The sequence below is a fragment of the Megascapheus bottae genome, chromosome 16 (genome assembly GCF_031878675.1).
Source record: "Megascapheus bottae isolate mThoBot1 chromosome 16, mThoBot2.hap1, whole genome shotgun sequence".
In the NCBI taxonomy this organism is placed as follows: Eukaryota; Metazoa; Chordata; class Mammalia; order Rodentia; family Geomyidae; genus Megascapheus; species Megascapheus bottae.
This window is the reverse complement of record NC_143524.1, coordinates 44,529,764-44,546,393: the sequence shown is the minus strand read 5'-3', so window position 1 is coordinate 44,546,393 and position 16,630 is coordinate 44,529,764. Positions and strand designations below refer to the sequence as shown.

Here is a 16,630-nt window from a genome sequence, read left to right as displayed (position 1 = left end):
ATAATTAATGTAGAACTTTAAAAGAATTTTAGTAACTAGTAATAGCACACACTTAGAGGAACTAAATTACTATGTAGTAAGAGCTCTACTCTTAAGTAGCCACTACTCTGCATTAGCCACCTAATCCTTACATTTAAACCTATACACAAATAGGGAAAGGGGAAAGGTAAACATGAATTAATGAAGTATCTTATCTGTGATCACTCAGCTGGTTTGTGGCAGAACTACATGTGCTCTTCATCTGTGTTTTCTTTCATGCATTATCTTTATTGCTTTTTCTTACAGTGGTGAAATTCCAGCAGCGATTTGTGTTCCCAGTGCAATTCACTGGCCCAATGGTAGAGCATTGGTGGAATTCTAAACTCACCTTCCAGATCTATGCAAGGAAAATGCCACAGAAAAAGGTACTTCAGTGATTTTGATCTCTTAGTTTACCTCAAAACCTCTCAGTTCAGATTTGGAGCAGCCTTAACATTTTGTTCCTAACGTAGGCATTTCTCTAGGGAGTACTTAATGCTAATAACTGTTGTTGTGCTTATTAATTGTTATTATTGCTAGTTTCTACGTTTATATAGGTCAGATATTAGGTTAAATGATCTACAAACACTTAATCAAATTTAATCATAGCAGTTCTGTGGATGAAATATATTATTACATTTACTTTTTAGATGAAGAAACAGATTTAATGAAGTTGTTATATGTATGATTAACTAGTTTAATAAAAGGCATTTAGAACTTCATCCTGTCTTCTATCTTTAGATCCCAAGTTCTCAGTCTCTACTGTGCCTCCTATTATAAGATGACTATACTGATCTTGACTGTATTAGCCTTTGTTGAGATTCTACTTCCTATTTGCAGTATAATACCTGAAGTATGTAATTCATGTTCAGAATAAGACAATTGTAAAGTAGCAGTTTATAAGAAAACAAATCTATAAAATGCATGTTCAACCAGGGCAACATAAACCAACAAACTATGACATGAGCAATATTTACTTCCTTCAGTGAATGAGTGTCCTTTATAGTGTTTTTACCTCATCTTTGGAATGGGTAACACAAAGAATGTACTTGTTTTCTTTTTGTCCTAAAAATACACTATAGTAATAAGGTACTTTTATCTGTTTAATAGACATTGAACTTCCAAAAAGCAATACAGGTTAGAAAAAATGAGTATTTATAAAAACTCCATTAACTTCCAACAGTGTTTCAGTCTATAATCCAAAGCTCTAGACAGTGTCGCTTTCTGGATCATTTCAGATCTTGATTACACAATAAAATACCAACTCATTGGTAGTCAGGATCTGAAGAACACCTCGTTGAAAAACTATCTGTGATTATACCGTAAAATGCCATAGTACTAAATCTTACAGCAAACAGTCTCCTCAATTTAAAAATGAAACCACGTACTTTTTATAATAGTTTTTGGTAGATTTCAGGGAAGAAAAAATACATTAGCATCCCTGGAAAGTAATATCTGGCCTAAATAAGCATTCCTTGGCTTTCATCTATGATTTCTTTTTTAATTTTATTTTATTGTTGGGGTGATGTGCAGAGGGGATACAGTTACATTCATCACAGAGTGGGTACATTACTTCTTGAATGCTGTTACCCCTTCCCGTGTTTTTCTCCCACTTCCCTCCACCTCCCATGCACACACTCGTCTTGTTTTCCCCTTACTTTCCATTTGTTTTTTTTTTTACATATACTATAGTAATACAAGCACTCTGAGGGAAAATAGAAAAAAATAGAACTAAGAGGAAAAGAAATGTAATTCTTCAATCTTCAGACAACCTCAAGATGACTTCTTTGTTTGTTTGTTTTTTGCCAGTCTTGGGCTTGAGCTCAGGGCCTGAGCACTGTCCTTGGACTTTCTCAAGGCTAGAGCTCTACCACTTGAGCCTCAGCACCACTTTCGGCTTTTTTCTATGTATGTGGTACCAAGGAATCGAACCTGGGTCTTCGTGCATGCTAGGCAAGCACTTTAACCTCTAGGCCAAACTCCCAGCCCTCAAGATGACTTCTTAATATTTTGGAATGTACACCAAACAACTATTCTGTAACAATTAATGACCTTATTCTAGTGCTAAGGCTTAAAGTCAGGGCCTCATACTCTCATTTATATTTCTTGTTTTAGGATTAGTGCTCTAACACTTGAGCCATACCTCTAGTTCAGTATTTTGATGGTTAATTGGAGACAAGAATCTCATAGCTTTCTGCCTGGACTACCTTTGAACCTCAGTCTTCAAGGTTTTGGCCATTTTAGTAGCTAGTATTAGAGAAGTTAGCCTCTGAAAACCCTCCCTTAATGACCTTTTTATAAGTATAAAAAAATTAAACTTTTTTTTAGAAGTCTGAAAAAATTCAAAAGACAAAAGTTGTCTATAATCCAACCATTAAGAAATAACTTTTTTGTTGTTGTTGTTTGGTTTTTGTTTTTTTCTGTGTGTCATGGGGCTTGAACTCAGCCTAGGTGCTGTCTCTGAGCTCTTTAGCTCAAGGCTACCACCCTACCTCAGGGCCTGGGCATTGTCCCTGAGCTCTTCAGCTCAAGGCTACTACCCTAACCTTGAGCCAAGCGCCACTTCCCGTTTTCTAGACATTAATTGGAGATAAGAGTCTCAGGTCCTGTTGTGCTGGCTGGCTTTGAACCTCAATCCTCAGATCTTAGCCTCCTGAGTAGCTAGGATTACAGGCGTGAGCCACCGCGCCTGGCAAGAAATAACTTTTTAACATTGATGGGCTTTTTGTCTTTTTCAAATGTACACAATGTTATATAATTTTATATGCAATTTTACTTATCCTATTTTTGTTACTTTTATCTTGAAAGTATTTCATTTTTCTTCAGAAATATGTGTTTGGTAAGAAATGGCTCATGCCTATAATTCCAGCATTTGAAAGATTGAGGTAGTAAGATCACAGATTCATAATAAAACTATGCTACATAGTAAAACCCTGTCTTAAAAAAAAAATATATATATATATACATACATATGTATATAGTTTCCCAAGGAATTTTATAGTTGAAAGCTTACTATGCATATGATCTAATATACTACTTTTATCAAATATAACATTATTATTAAAAACATCTCATAGGTATATGAATATGCCATACTTAGCTTAATAATTCTTGATTATTAGACATGTAGCTACTTCTAATTGTTAAATACAGCATATACATATTTGTGCCTAAGCTTTTTATGTATTATAAATTCTCAGAAGTAGGGCTGAGAGTTTGGCCTAGGGGTAGAATGCTTGTATTAGTGTGCCCAAAGCCCTGGGTTCGATTCCTTAGTACACAGAAAAAGCCGGAAGCAGTGGTGTGACTCAGATGGTAGAGTCTTTGCCTTCAGCAAAAAAAAAAAGCTCAAGGATAATGTCCAGGCCCTGAGTTCAAGCCCCAGGACTGGCAAAAAAAAAAAAAAAGTGGGAAGTACTAAACCAACTAATACGAATAAACATTTTTTGTTTTTAGTTTTGACTCTTGAACTCAGGCCTGAGCACTGTCTCTGAGTTCTTTTGGTCAAGGGTAGTGCTCCTCCACTTTGAGCAATGGTTCCAACTTCTAGTTTTCTGGTGGTTAATTGGAGTTAAGTCTCATGGACTTTCCTGCCCAAGGTGGCTTTGAACCACGATCCTTAGTAGCTAGGATTACATGTCTGAGCCTTCTTTTTTAATTTTTTAATAGTAAGTTTGAACAATTTTGGAGTAATAAATTAACTATTGATGGGCATACTGGCACATACCTATAATCCCAGCCACTAAGGATGTAGAGATTAGGGAGGATTGTTGATTTAGGACAAATAAATAAATAAATAAATAAATAGAGCTGGGAGTTTGGCCTAGTGGTAGACTGCTTGCCTAGCATGTAGGAAGACCTGAGTTTGATTTCTTGGTGTCACATACATAGAAAAAAAGCCAGAAGTGGTGTTGTGGCTCTAGCCTTGAAAAAGCCCCAGGGCAGTACTCAGGCCCTGAGTTCAAGGCCCAGGACTGGCAAATAAATAAATAAATAACCAAGCAACCAATTAACAAGCAGCATTGGGAGTATGACTTATATGGTAAAGTACCTGCCTAGCAAACTCAAAACCTTAAGTTCAAAACCCAGTAACTGTTAATACATGGCCTTCCAACCTCTTTGTGACTTATGAAATTCTCTTATCTTTCAGAGAAAAGTAGTGAAATCAGAAAAAGGACCAAGATATGATAGACTATGGAATCCCATAGAGCCATAAAAATTAAACTTTGTGCTTACTGCCAGGGGCTCACACCTGAAATCCTAGCAATTTAGGAGGTTAAGATACGAGAATTTTGGTTCAAAGCCATCTTGGGCAGGAAAGTTAGTGAGACTAATTACCAAAAAACCCAGAAGTGAAGCTGTGGCTCAAATGGTAGAACACTAGCCTTGAGGGAAAAAGCTCAAGAACAGCCCTAAAGCCCTGAGGTCAACCCCCCCCTCCAAAAAAAAAAACAAAACACAAAATAAATAAACTTTGTATTTCATAAAAGCATGGCTTCTTTTATGAACTATTATAGGGTGTCACCCCAATTAAAATTTCCTGTGCTTCTACCTGAATCTAAGCTGCTGCTTTCTTTCTGCAGCCAGAAGTCATCGGAGCTGCATCACTTACTCTGCGAGCTGTCATTCAATCAGAGCTGCTGTCCTTTAGTGACCAACTTCCAGTGCAGCAGGAAAATGGCCAGACTCCATTTGGCCCCCTGAAGGTATGTAGGTAGAGATTCAGGAAGTCAGAAGTCTTTCTGAGCAAGTATTATTGACTTACCTTGGAATATAACAATGAACAAGAAAAGCAAGGATCCTTCTATGCTATTGTGAAGCCTCTGTTGAAATCAGCAGAAGTGCTTTGAAGGAAGTAATATGTCAGTGGATACCTAGAGGAAGTAGGAGATGGTTTCTCCAAGGAAGTAGTATTTAAGGCAAGATTGGAAGGAAAAGCAAAGTAAAAAAGTTCATGAAAGGCCCCTAAGTAATAATGGGCTTTACATGTTAAGGGCTAGAATTGCGCAATCGTGAGCAAGTGGTAGAAAGTAGGGCTTATAAAGGCAGGAGGAGCCCTATTATTCAGAGCACTGTAGGTCAAGGTAAAGGGTTTAGATTTTAACCTAAGAGCCAAGGAAGGACATTGAAGCATGAGAGCGACTATAGCACTAGTCCTGAGAAGAGATGATTGATACTGGCTTGGACTAGACTTGTGGTAGTAAACAAGTCAAAAAATAAATGTGTGCCTGATAGGGTGAATTTTAATATATGTCATTGGAGAAAAAGTTGGGTTCTTCCTTGTGTTTAATAATAATCCTAGCTGGCAGAATTTGAATGTATGGCTTCAGAATTGCTTTTCTAGGTATCCTTAATGAACCTTTAAAATCTTCAGTTATGTCTAACACACATCCCCGACTTAGTCGGGGATGAGGTGAGAACTCCCTGTACAACCTCCACTTTTGCCTACTTCACCAATAGCCTTGTCAAACTGTGTAATATACAACTAGGATACCATCCTCATTCATGCTCCTACATGTTTTTAATTTTTATTTTCATATTGCTGCTGCTTGTTGAAAGTTTCCTCTCTTCCTCATCTTTCTATTAAATACCATTTACCTTTAAAGACTCATATTGGAGGGGGGAAATAAAACTACCTTACTCTCCTCTTCTTATCCAAGTTTTATTTTTTGCTAGCTTTGTTCCTTCTAGACCGCAAGGTTTCAGATCTGAACAGTATAATAAACATGATTGATGGACCAGAAAGTATTGCTGTCTTACCTCTGTTCAGAGTAGTACTAAAATAGATTGCTTGCTGACTGTATTTGATAGAACAAAAGAACTTTACAGTGTAACGCCTAAAGCTTTGATAAAAGGAACGGTAAAAAAAAAAAAAAACTCTTTATCCCTAGTAATTTATTTTTCTAACAGCTAGTGATCACTTCTGTCCTAAAAAAAAAATTTGCTTCCCCCTTTCTTTCTTTCTTCCTTCCTTCCTTCCTTCCTTCCTTCCTTCCTTTCTTTCTTTCTTTCTTTCTTTCTTTCTTTCTTTCTTTCTTTCTTTCGTGTGTGTGTGTGTGTGTGTGTGTGTGTGTGTGGTGGTGGTGGTGGTGGTGCCTGGGGCTTGAACTCAGGGACTAGGTGCTGTCCCCGAGCTATTTTTGCCTAAGGCTAACGTTCTACCACTTGAGCCATAGTTCCACTTCTAATTTTTTTTGCTGGTTAACTGGAGATAAGCATCTCACAGATTTTCCTGCCCAAGCGGACTTTGAACTGTGATCTTCAAATCTAAGCCTCTCAAGTATCTAGGATTATAGGCAAGAGCCACTGGTGACTAGCTCTTTTAAAGGTAATTTTAAACTATTTTAACTTTGATGTTGAATTAACTTCAAACTTGGGAGAAATACTGCACATGTAGTACAAAGACCTTTACCCAGCCTTACCCATTCTTACCCTTTGTCAATTTTCTTTATAATTCTTTCTCCTTCTCTATCTGTTCCCCCCATACTATATGTAGCCACCTACATATAGTATATGTATGGTATTTACATATACCATATTATACACACATTTATTCTAAACTATTTAAGAATTTTTGCCCATTTCCTCCTAGAATCTTTAGCATGTATTTCCTAAGAATAAGGACATACCATGCATAGTCATTATAAAAATTAATTTAAGATTGATAATACATTCCATCTATAACCCATACTCACGTTTCACCAACTATACCAATATTTTCTTCCTTCATAGTCCAGGATTCCTTCTTTTAGTCCAGGATTATTGTTCATGTTTATCATTTCTCTCTAATCTTCTTTAGTCTGTAACCATTTTGCAGCCCTTCTCTATTATTTGAGTACATTCATATTTTATAAAAGTAAGGCAGTTTTGTAGGATGTCTCACTACTGGTTTACATGAAGGTACATATTACTGTAATTGTATGGTAGTAATTTCTAGCTCCACTATTTTCTCTGGTTTTCATTTTGGCCTGCACTTTCTTTCCTTCTTTCTCTCCTTTCTTTCTTCCTTCCTTCCTTCCTTGCTTGCTTGCTTGTTCTGTCTCTCCCTCGCCCTCCCTCCCTCCCTTCTCTTTCTCTCTCTCTCTCTCTCTCTCTCTCTCTCTCTCTCCTCCCTCCCTCCCTCCCTCCCCCTCCCTCCCTCCCTCTCTCTCTCTCTCTCTCTCTCTCTCATTTTGTCTTTTTCTGTCCTGGGGATTCAACTCATGGCCTCAAGAGTCAAGTGTGGTTACCACTAAGCTACATCCCCAGCCTTCCCTGAGCATTTATTCATTGCCATTCTTTTTTTACAAAAAGACAGGAGGGTATATACTTCTATATATTTCTACCATATTAATTTTATATTAATATGAATTCACAGATTTTTATATTATTCAATAGCTTGAGACTCCATTACTGTTACTCATTTTGATACTCAAATTGTTCTAGATTTGGTCATTGAGAGCCTCTTGAATTAGATTCTGTATCCTTTAAACATGTCTTCATCCTTTTCTGAGCATTTCCTTACTTTCTGGCTTAAGTTCTTGATCCAGACTCACATTATTAATAATCAGTGTAAGTTTCCCTATACTGACAAGCTGATGTATATGCAGTATGTTGTTCTTCCTCTTAAGTTCATTTCCTAGTAACCTAGTGCCTCTAGTTCCAAAATTCTGATTCTAGTTCTACAGAATGTTCTTGTTGTTTTATAGGTAACTGTGGAGCTTGTTGTAGATAACAAGGATTTTGCTGGTGTCACTACTGAGCTAACTAGCAGCACCCAACAAGATCTACTTTGTGTTGTTTCAAGTCCAGATAAGATACTAGTAGAAGCCAACCAAGATAATACTTGTACCACAGATCCACAGAACACAAATCAAGTTCATGAAGAAACCATAAAGAAAGCACAGGGATTGATGCTGTCCAATGCAAAGCCACCAAGCCCTGTAGCACCAAATTCTTCAACCTTTGTGTCTGTGCCAGCCTCCCATAATTTAGTAAATCAGGAAAATGGGTCAACCAAAGAAAATGCTTTGCTGTTGCATGTACTATTGATGGTGCCAAATGGGAAAGATTTCATTACAGGAGAATCTGAGAAACAACCACCGTGCAATGTTTATTTAACATGTAAACTCTTCAGCACAGAGGAAGTCACCAGATCTGTCATTGCCTGGGGTACAACACAACCAGTCTTTAACTTCTCTCAGGTAACAGTATATGGGGGGTGGCAGCTATGTGTTTCACAAATCTTAATGCCATCTTAAAAGGAATCTAGAATGCTCAAACTGGAAGAGACCTTTGTAATTTTTTCTACGTATGTGGTACCAAGGCCATCTTGCATGCTAGACAAGCACTCTAGGCCAAACTCCTGGCCCTGAAAAACTTTTTTTTTTAATATTTTAATTTAATATTCCTTTTTTTATTGTAAAGGTGATATACAGAGGGGTTACAGTTATTTTCTCCCAGTTTTTCCCCCTCTCCCCAACAAGTTGTATAGTTCATTTTCAACCATTTTCTAACTTTGTCTCTCTTTTTGTTTCTCAATTCATTGGTTTCCTGCTATTTTCTTTTTATTTATTCAAGACTTTTCCCTAACTTTATCTCTTATTTCTTTGTTTGATTTTTATTGATGTCTTTTTCCTAGCTGTTGTTCCTCATTTATTTGGAATTTGTCAAGCCCCACAGCAGACATATACAAAAAGATGCTTGCATGATTTGCTATTTGCTGCTGGTGATTAATTTTTTTTTGTTTATTTGTTTTACTTTCTCTTAACTTTCTTCCTGATTCAAATGCTGAGTCTTATGGGTTTGTTGGGTTTTTTTTTCAGTTATTGACCAAGAAAAAAATAGGATGAGGGTGGAGACCTAGCTTTTCTCCTTTGCTCTTGACTTTTTATTAATCATGTATTCTTCAAATCAAACATAGTTTTCCATCAAATGACATGGACATCACTTTAAAACTTCCTTTGTTTTTTTTTTTTTAATTGCCAGTCCTGGGCTTGAGCTCAGGGCCTGAGCACTGTCCTTGGACTTTCTCAAGGCTAGAGCTCTACCACTTGAGCCTCAGCACCACTTCCAGCCTTTTTTCTATGTATGTAGTACCAAGGAATCGAACCTGAGCCTTTGTGCATGCTAGGCAAGCACTCTACCACTAGGCCAAACTCCTGGCCCTCACTTCAAAACTTCTAGTCCCACTATTCCTACACTTCTGTTTTGGTTTTCTTTTGGGAAGATGATTTCGTTTTGTTGTTGTTTTGTGGTTTTTATTTTTTCTGCTACTGAGGATTAAACCCAGGGTTATTTTGCTTGCTGGATAGATATTTTATCACCTGAGCTAGCCCCTACTTTCAGCCTCTTTTTGCTTTGGTTACTCTGGGAATAGACCCTTGTGTTTATTTCCTGCTTAGCCTGAAATGCAATTCTCTCACTTATGGTTTCTACATACCCACAAACCACATCCTCTGGCTATGGGTTAAGAAAGGGTCTCATGAACATTTTGTCCAGGCTGACCTTAAATTAAGATCCTCCTGATCTCTACCTCCTGAGTAGCTTACAGACAAAGAGCCCATGTAGCCCAAGTCAGCTTTCATTTTTGTGACATTCACTTCCAAGCCTGTATCTCTACATAAACCAAACATTTCCCTCTAGTTACATATATCTGTATCTGACTGCCTGCTGAGCATCACCAACTGGGTATCTCACAAGCACTTTGTACTTGCATGTGTGTCTGGAATGCATCCCTTTAACTATTGCCACTTCTTCCATTCAGGCCTCACCATCATTTCAAGTAGGCTTCAGATTTCTATACTATTTCTGACTTCTTATCTGTCCATTCTTTCCTTTGTGTACCAATAAAAAAAAAATCTTTGTGAAACACTAGCCTGAACATTTTGCTTCCCTATTTAAAACCATCCAGAAGCCGGGAGCTGGTAATCCTATTTAGGTGGCTTAGATCTGAGGATCATCATTCCAAGCCAACCTGGGCAACACGAGACTCTTATCTCCAGTTAACCACCAGAAAACCAGAAGTAGCTCTGTGGCTCAGGTGGTAGAGCACTAGTCTTGACTACAGAGCTCAGGGACAGTGCCCAGGCCCAAAGTTCAAGCCCACGACTGACAAAAAAAAAAAAAAATCCAAAGATTCTTTGGTCTTTAAGATAGAATGCAAAACTTGGCCTCTAAGAAGCTTTAAGAACTGACTGTATACATTTCTCCAGTCTCAATGCCTCTTTTTCCTCCCATCATACTACATGGTCCAGCTGTGCTCAGCTATTCAGTATTTCCTGAATGTTCTGAATATTCTCCACCCTCTCTTGTCTTCACACATGCCCTTCCTTCTGCCTTGAATTTCCTTCTCAGCCAATACTACACTAATGAAGTAAAGCATTTAGTTGTAATAAATTCCTGCTCAGGCTTATGATTTATTAAGATTATTATGGTTTCTTTCTCATCCACAGTCTCTGAAACCTCCTATTTGGAGATTAGGTTATTTATTAGTTTTATGGATCAGACATGTATGAAGATCACCTTCTATAATTGAGTTTCTTAAGATGATAGAAAAGTAGCTCTGCTCTGATTCTGTACCTTAAGTGTCTTGTTTTGTCAGGGTGGAGTGGGGCTGGTGGAAAGAGGTGTTTGGTTTGATTTGGTTCTTGGTACTAAACCCACAGCTTTGCAAAGAGAGATTACATATTCTACCACATCATGTCTTACATTACTTCTGGTTTCATTCTTTTACTTCTTTTTTTCTTTCTTTGTGTTCTGTTAGTTTTATCATTGTAGTTGTTGCTACAGCTGGGTTCCTTTGATTCTACTTTTATTTTTATGGAGCTTCTCTCATCTCTACATCTTGTTTTCTTTGTGATTTGTCTTTTCTCTTTCAACTACCAGCTGGTCAATTCTGAAATAATTTTATATTGAAAAACAAATGAACAGATGGCTTTGCTGTTTACATGGCAGCTGTTGGGCAGAGGTTTGGTATTGTGCCATTACATTAAATACTATCCAGCCACTTGATTGGTAACCTTTCAAGACAATAGCCATCCTCATTCAAAACATCTTTCTTGCTGGGTGACAGTGCCTCACACCTGTAATGATAGCTACTTTGGAGGCAGAGATCAGGGAGATCACAATTCAACGCTAGCCCAAGCAGGGACATTTGCAAGATCCTTGTCTCAGCATAAAAAGCTGGGCATGACAGTACATACTTGCCATCTCAGCCAGATATAATGGATATAAATAGAATTACAGTTTTTGCCCAAGCAAAAAGTGAGACCCTATCTCAAAAATAACAGGTCAAAAAAGGGCAAGGGGTTTGGCTTAAATCTCTCAGCACTGTTTAGAAATGAGTACTTTGAGAGAGCACCAAATCCTAACCACGAGACCACCAGGGAAAGAAATGAGTATTTTGAAACTGGAAGAGAACAAGGGAAAGAGTGACATTGTCCAAAAAGAAATGTACTCACTACCTTACTTCCATAATTGTAGCCCCTCTGTGCATCACCTTTATAATAATTCAAAATTCAAAAAATTTTAAATAGAAATGAGTATTTTGCCTTAGAAAGGGTTAGGCAGGCTTGTTTAACATGATTGGTAACCTCTGTGCCCTATATGTATGAGCCTTGTCATCAGAAACTTCATATTGGCCTTTATGTGTTAGTCTGTAATAGCAAACTATGACCTCTGTTAAGGCTACTGTTACCAGGTTTTTTGTTGTTTTGTTGTCTGTCATGGGGATTGAACTCTGGGCTTTGGCACTACCCCTGAGCTCTTCAGCTCAAGACTAGTGCTCTAGCACTTGAGCCACAGTGCCACTTTCATGCTGTTACTGTTTTTAACTCCTAACACTGCATGCACATGGTAGGCTTTCAATAAATGCTTGTTACATAAAACTATAAATTGTCTCAACTGTGGACATTTTTCTTTCTCTCCCTCTCCCGGCCAGGTGATTCCTGTCTCTCTGTCTTCCAAACACCTGGAAAGGCTTAAAAACAATGTGATGATAATTGAAACTTGGAATAAAGTTCGGAACCCAGGACAAGACAAGTTGCTTGGGCTGGTGAAACTACCCCTCCATCAGTTTTACATGTCATTCAAGTAAATATAAGATCTTTTGGTATATTCTTTATTTTGCATCGTTAACTTTTCTATGGACTGAAGAATATTTCTGTGGGATTGCAAACATGAATGACCCAGTTATCCCTTTAAAGACCTTTCTCAGTCTCACCGCACTTGCTGCTCTTTTTCCCATTGTAAAGTAGTTGGACAGATATTGTTTCCCAAGTGTCAGGTGCTGTGCTGAGAGCCTTACATACATCAGGTCATTTAATCCCATAAGAATCTCTGAGGCAGATATTTTTATTACCCCTTTTGGTCAGATGAGTTAATAGAAACACTAAAGTTAATTTTCTTGTCACAATTGTTGTTAGATTAGAACCAGGCTGAGAACTCTGATAGCCTACCTCTGGAGTCCACTCTCTATTTTGTTTTATTAACAAATATTAATTGTTCAAATATGTTTACTTTGATACTTTTTTTCTTTCAGTTGGTTGTAGGACTTGAGCTCTGGGCCTGGGCATTGTACCTGAGCTCTTCAGCTCAAGGCTATTACCCTATCCCTTGAGCCACAGTGCCACTTCCTCCTTTGATATTTCTATATATGCATATAATGTTCTTTTCTCAAATCATCTCCTCTATTACTCTTGGTTTCCTCCTTTCCTGTCCCCCCTTTGGAGTCTATTCTCTTGTCAGGAACTCTACTGCCAAAGCTTACCACCTCATAACTGAGGGCTGTGATAGATCCCCATCTCACTTATGAACCATTAGGGGAATCTAGTGAGAAAATACACTAGCTAAATTCTTATAATGGCAACATTATAAAATATGGCCAGGCTGAGGATAACTACTGAAATCATAGATGCCTCTGTCTGCTCTAAACTATTGGCTCCTTCTTCCTCCCCCCCCCCTTTTTTTTTTTGCCAGTCCTGGGCTTAAGCTCAGGGCCTGAGCACTGTCCTTGGACTTTCTCAAGGTTAGAGCTCTACCACTTGAGCCTCAGCACCATTTCTGGCTTTTTTCTATGTATGTAGTACCAAGGAATCGAACCTGGGTCTTCATGCATGCTAGGCAAGCACTCTACCACTAGGCTAAACTTCCGGCCCTTCTTCCTCCCCTTTTAAAAATTCTTATTAGCATAAATTGCTTGTACAATGGGTTTTCATTATGTTATTTACAATGTACGTGTATTTTTATCATATTCACCCTATCTCTACCCTTTCTTATTCTTCCTTCATTCCCCCTCCTCTTTTAGCAATTTAGTAGGTTCCATTTTGCTACTTCTTACATACCTGTAAAAAGTATATTTAGGAGCTGGGACTGTGGTTTAATGGTAGACTGCTTACCTGGCACGCATGAAGCCCTGGGTTCAATTCCTCAGTACTACATAAATAGAAAAAGCCAGAAGTGACGCTATAGCTCAAGTGGTAGAGTGTTAGCTTTGAGCAAAAGAAGCTCAAGAACAGTGCCCAGGCCTGAATTCAAGCCCCAGGACTAGCAAAAGAGTGTGTGTGTGTGTGTGTGTGTGTATGCAATCCCTCTTTCCCTTCCCTCCTAATACCTTGCACTCCTCCCCACCATAGTGAGGGATGGGCAGAAAGAAATCATGTCATGATTTTTGTTTTAAGTTTAGATTCCACACATGACTGAAAACATATAATATCTTGAGTTTCATTTATCTTGTCCAGCATAATGATCTTCCCCTTAAAAAACAAAAACTTAAAAAGTATTTCAATGCAGAACACTTAATAAGCTCTGGAGATGACTATTACCATTGACAGTATTATCCAAATTTTGTCTACCAGACGGTTAAGTCTACATCTTTCCTAATTGACCTCCATGCCTCCACATCAATTCAGCAGGCTCATCTGAGATACTATTCATTGCAGAACGTGGGCGTGGGGCTGTTATGCAGGATATAAAGATACATTAGACACATTTCTAGCCCTGAAATTACTCCATTTTTAACTACCTGCCTTGTAATTTTAATTTGATTAATTACTGACAGAATGACCTACCTTTAAAAATCACTATTGCTTTTCTAGTTATAGATCCAATTTTAACAAACTGAGAAAAAGAGCCAAGTAATAAAAGGCAACTCTGATATGATTGATGATTATAATTTTCTTCTTCTGTAGAGATCCCAAGATTTTTCACCTGCTGCTTGATGCTAAGTACCCAGTTATTGCAGTCGACAACTACATGCCTGTGATTGATGTGTTCTCAGGCCACCAAAATGGGAGTCTTCGAGTCTTCTTAGCCATGGGTTCTTCAGATCAGATAATGACACTGCAAAGATTAAGGAATGAAGAAGGAACACTCCCTCCTGTCATCCCTAGGCCATCCCATTTCCTGGACCAGCCATCTCTAGCATCTGTTCCTAAGGTAATAAGTCAGCATTGTGATTCACAGAAAACTATATTCTCATTGTCTTTTGAACATGTTAGCAAATCCATTGCCACCATTCATAAGGAAAAGCTCAAGGAAAAGAATATAACTTAATTTCAGTATTTGTTTTATATCAGAGATATCATTGCCTTTTGTTTTTTGTTTTATTGACAGTACTGGGGTTTAAACTCATACTACCTTGTGCTTAAAACACATATGCCTTGACAGGTACCCTACCACTTGAACTATGCCCCCAGCCCTCCTTAGTGTGTTTTGTTTTGTTTTATTTTTTATGGCTTAAATGCATTTCTGTGCCTCTCAGATTTTTGAATTTAGAAGGAAAATACAGTTCTGAGGATGTAGCTCAATGATAAAGAATTTTGCATGGCATGTACTAGGCCCCGAGTTTGATCCCCAGCATCACACACACATACACACACACACACACACACACACACACACACACACACACACACGCGCGCGCGCGCGCGCACACAGAAAAAAAAAAATCTGTTGGGCAACCAGATATTCCATTCATTAATTTAATTGTTTCTTTAAAAATTAAAAGGAAAATGGACTGGGAGTTTGGCCTAGTGGTAGAGTGCTTGCCTAGCATGCAGGAAGACCCGGGTTCAATTCCTTAGTACCACATACATAGAAAAGCCAGGAGTGGTGCTGTGGCTCAAAGGGTACAGAGTACTAGCCTTGAGGAAAGCCCAAGGACAGTGCTCAGGACTGGAAAAAAACAACAAAAATTAAAACGAAATAAGTAATTCTAAATATAAGTCAGCAAAATCTTACTCAAAGTTCAAGTTATAAAGTTAATGCTTTTTCAACTTGTAACTGAAAAATAATCTGTTTTAATATACGTTTTCATATTTATTTCCATAACAACTTCATTAGGAATATCATTGTCATACTCATTTATAGGTAATGAAACATAACCACAGACATTATGACTCTGAAGGAAAAATTATGATTCAAGCACAAGTCTAACTCCAGGTATTATAGCCTACTGTGTCCTATTAATTTCCTCTACTAGTAAAGTCAGACTGCAGTGTTCTCACCTTATAAATACTTTATCCTTGTAAGTCTGAGTCTGAATAACAAATTTAAAAGTCTTTAGGAGAAAAAAGAACTAATAGGAAAATATTTGTACGTTGTGGACTCCAAACATGTATGTGTCAATATGTTATCAAATTTGTTTTTATGGTGCTGAGAATCAAACTCAAAGCAAGATTTCTACCACTGAGCTATTGCCTAGTCCAACATGCTTTTAAATTATGCTGTTCTGTGAGCATGGTGTTACATTCCTGAAATCTAGTCAGGTAGCCGAGGAAGGAGGTCAGTCTGAGCTACATAACAACTTCCAGGCCAGCCTAAACATAAACTGTCTCATAGATAGACAGGCAGACAGGTTTTTTTTTAATTGAAAACTACATAAAAATAGTTGAAAATTATATAGAAAAAAGCCTAAATATGGTCCTCATTTTGCAATGTAGACTTAGTCTTGTTAGATTTCCATATTAAAAGTTGGAAAATGTTATTCCCTATATGCACAGAGGAAATCCTTAAAAGGTTTGCCTATGTAGATAGATATCACAAGTATTGACTTTCCTGTTATACTCATGTCTTCTACCTAAGTTACGACCTGCAGAGCCAAATTATTAAATTGTTGTTATGGCCAAATTAAGCTGTTTTTTTGTAATTCAGTTTTTTCTTTCAAAACATTTTTTGCTCCAAGGAATCAATTACTAGCTTTCTGTTCCCCAAAGGAAAAATTTTTAGTAATATTCTACGTAAATTAGTCTTTGAAACTTACCAGGGTTTCTGTTTCATTTAGCAGGCAGAGAGCCAAGGAAATGGATTGACTGAGCACCACTTTGAGTTCCATGTAGTGATGGTTAAAGGGCTAGCCCCACTTCAGGCAACAGTCTGGGGAGAAGCAGATTGTTTTGTCCAGTACTACTTCCCATTTCAAGATTCGCAGTACAATGTGCTCAAAGACCCTGACTTCTTTGAAAATGGTAGGTTTGCGAGATTAGGTCATCTCATTTTTATTTTGTTTGTTTTTTTATTTTCCTAAATTTTCCCAAGTGTTTTTGGGTTGCCAGATGTACTATTGTAGTCTTCTTGTAAAACGGGAAATGGACTAAACTTTTTTTTTTCTATCAGACTACTTTGTAACTTTTTA

The 16,630-nt window shown here is 37.7% G+C and overlaps 1 protein-coding gene across 9 annotated transcripts in view; it reads left to right on the top strand.

Moving 5' to 3' along the window:
* Positions 1 to 16,630, top strand: part of C2cd3 (C2 domain containing 3 centriole elongation regulator) — a 96,325-nt gene that overhangs the window by 29,667 nt on the left and 50,028 nt on the right. For 7 of the 9 annotated variants that reach the window (XM_090348410.1, XM_090348404.1, XM_090348406.1 and 4 more), the window contains exons 12-17: positions 286 to 404; positions 4,602 to 4,724; positions 7,707 to 8,201; positions 11,939 to 12,090; positions 14,187 to 14,433; positions 16,280 to 16,463. In XM_090348410.1, the coding sequence (XP_090204536.1) occupies positions 286 to 404; positions 4,602 to 4,724; positions 7,707 to 8,201; positions 11,939 to 12,090; positions 14,187 to 14,433; positions 16,280 to 16,463 (1,320 nt within the window). The remainder of the gene's footprint in view (positions 1 to 285; positions 405 to 4,601; positions 4,725 to 7,706; positions 8,202 to 11,938; positions 12,091 to 14,186; positions 14,434 to 16,279; positions 16,464 to 16,630) is intronic. The other 2 variants (XM_090348405.1, XM_090348407.1) reach the window with 1 other exon arrangement.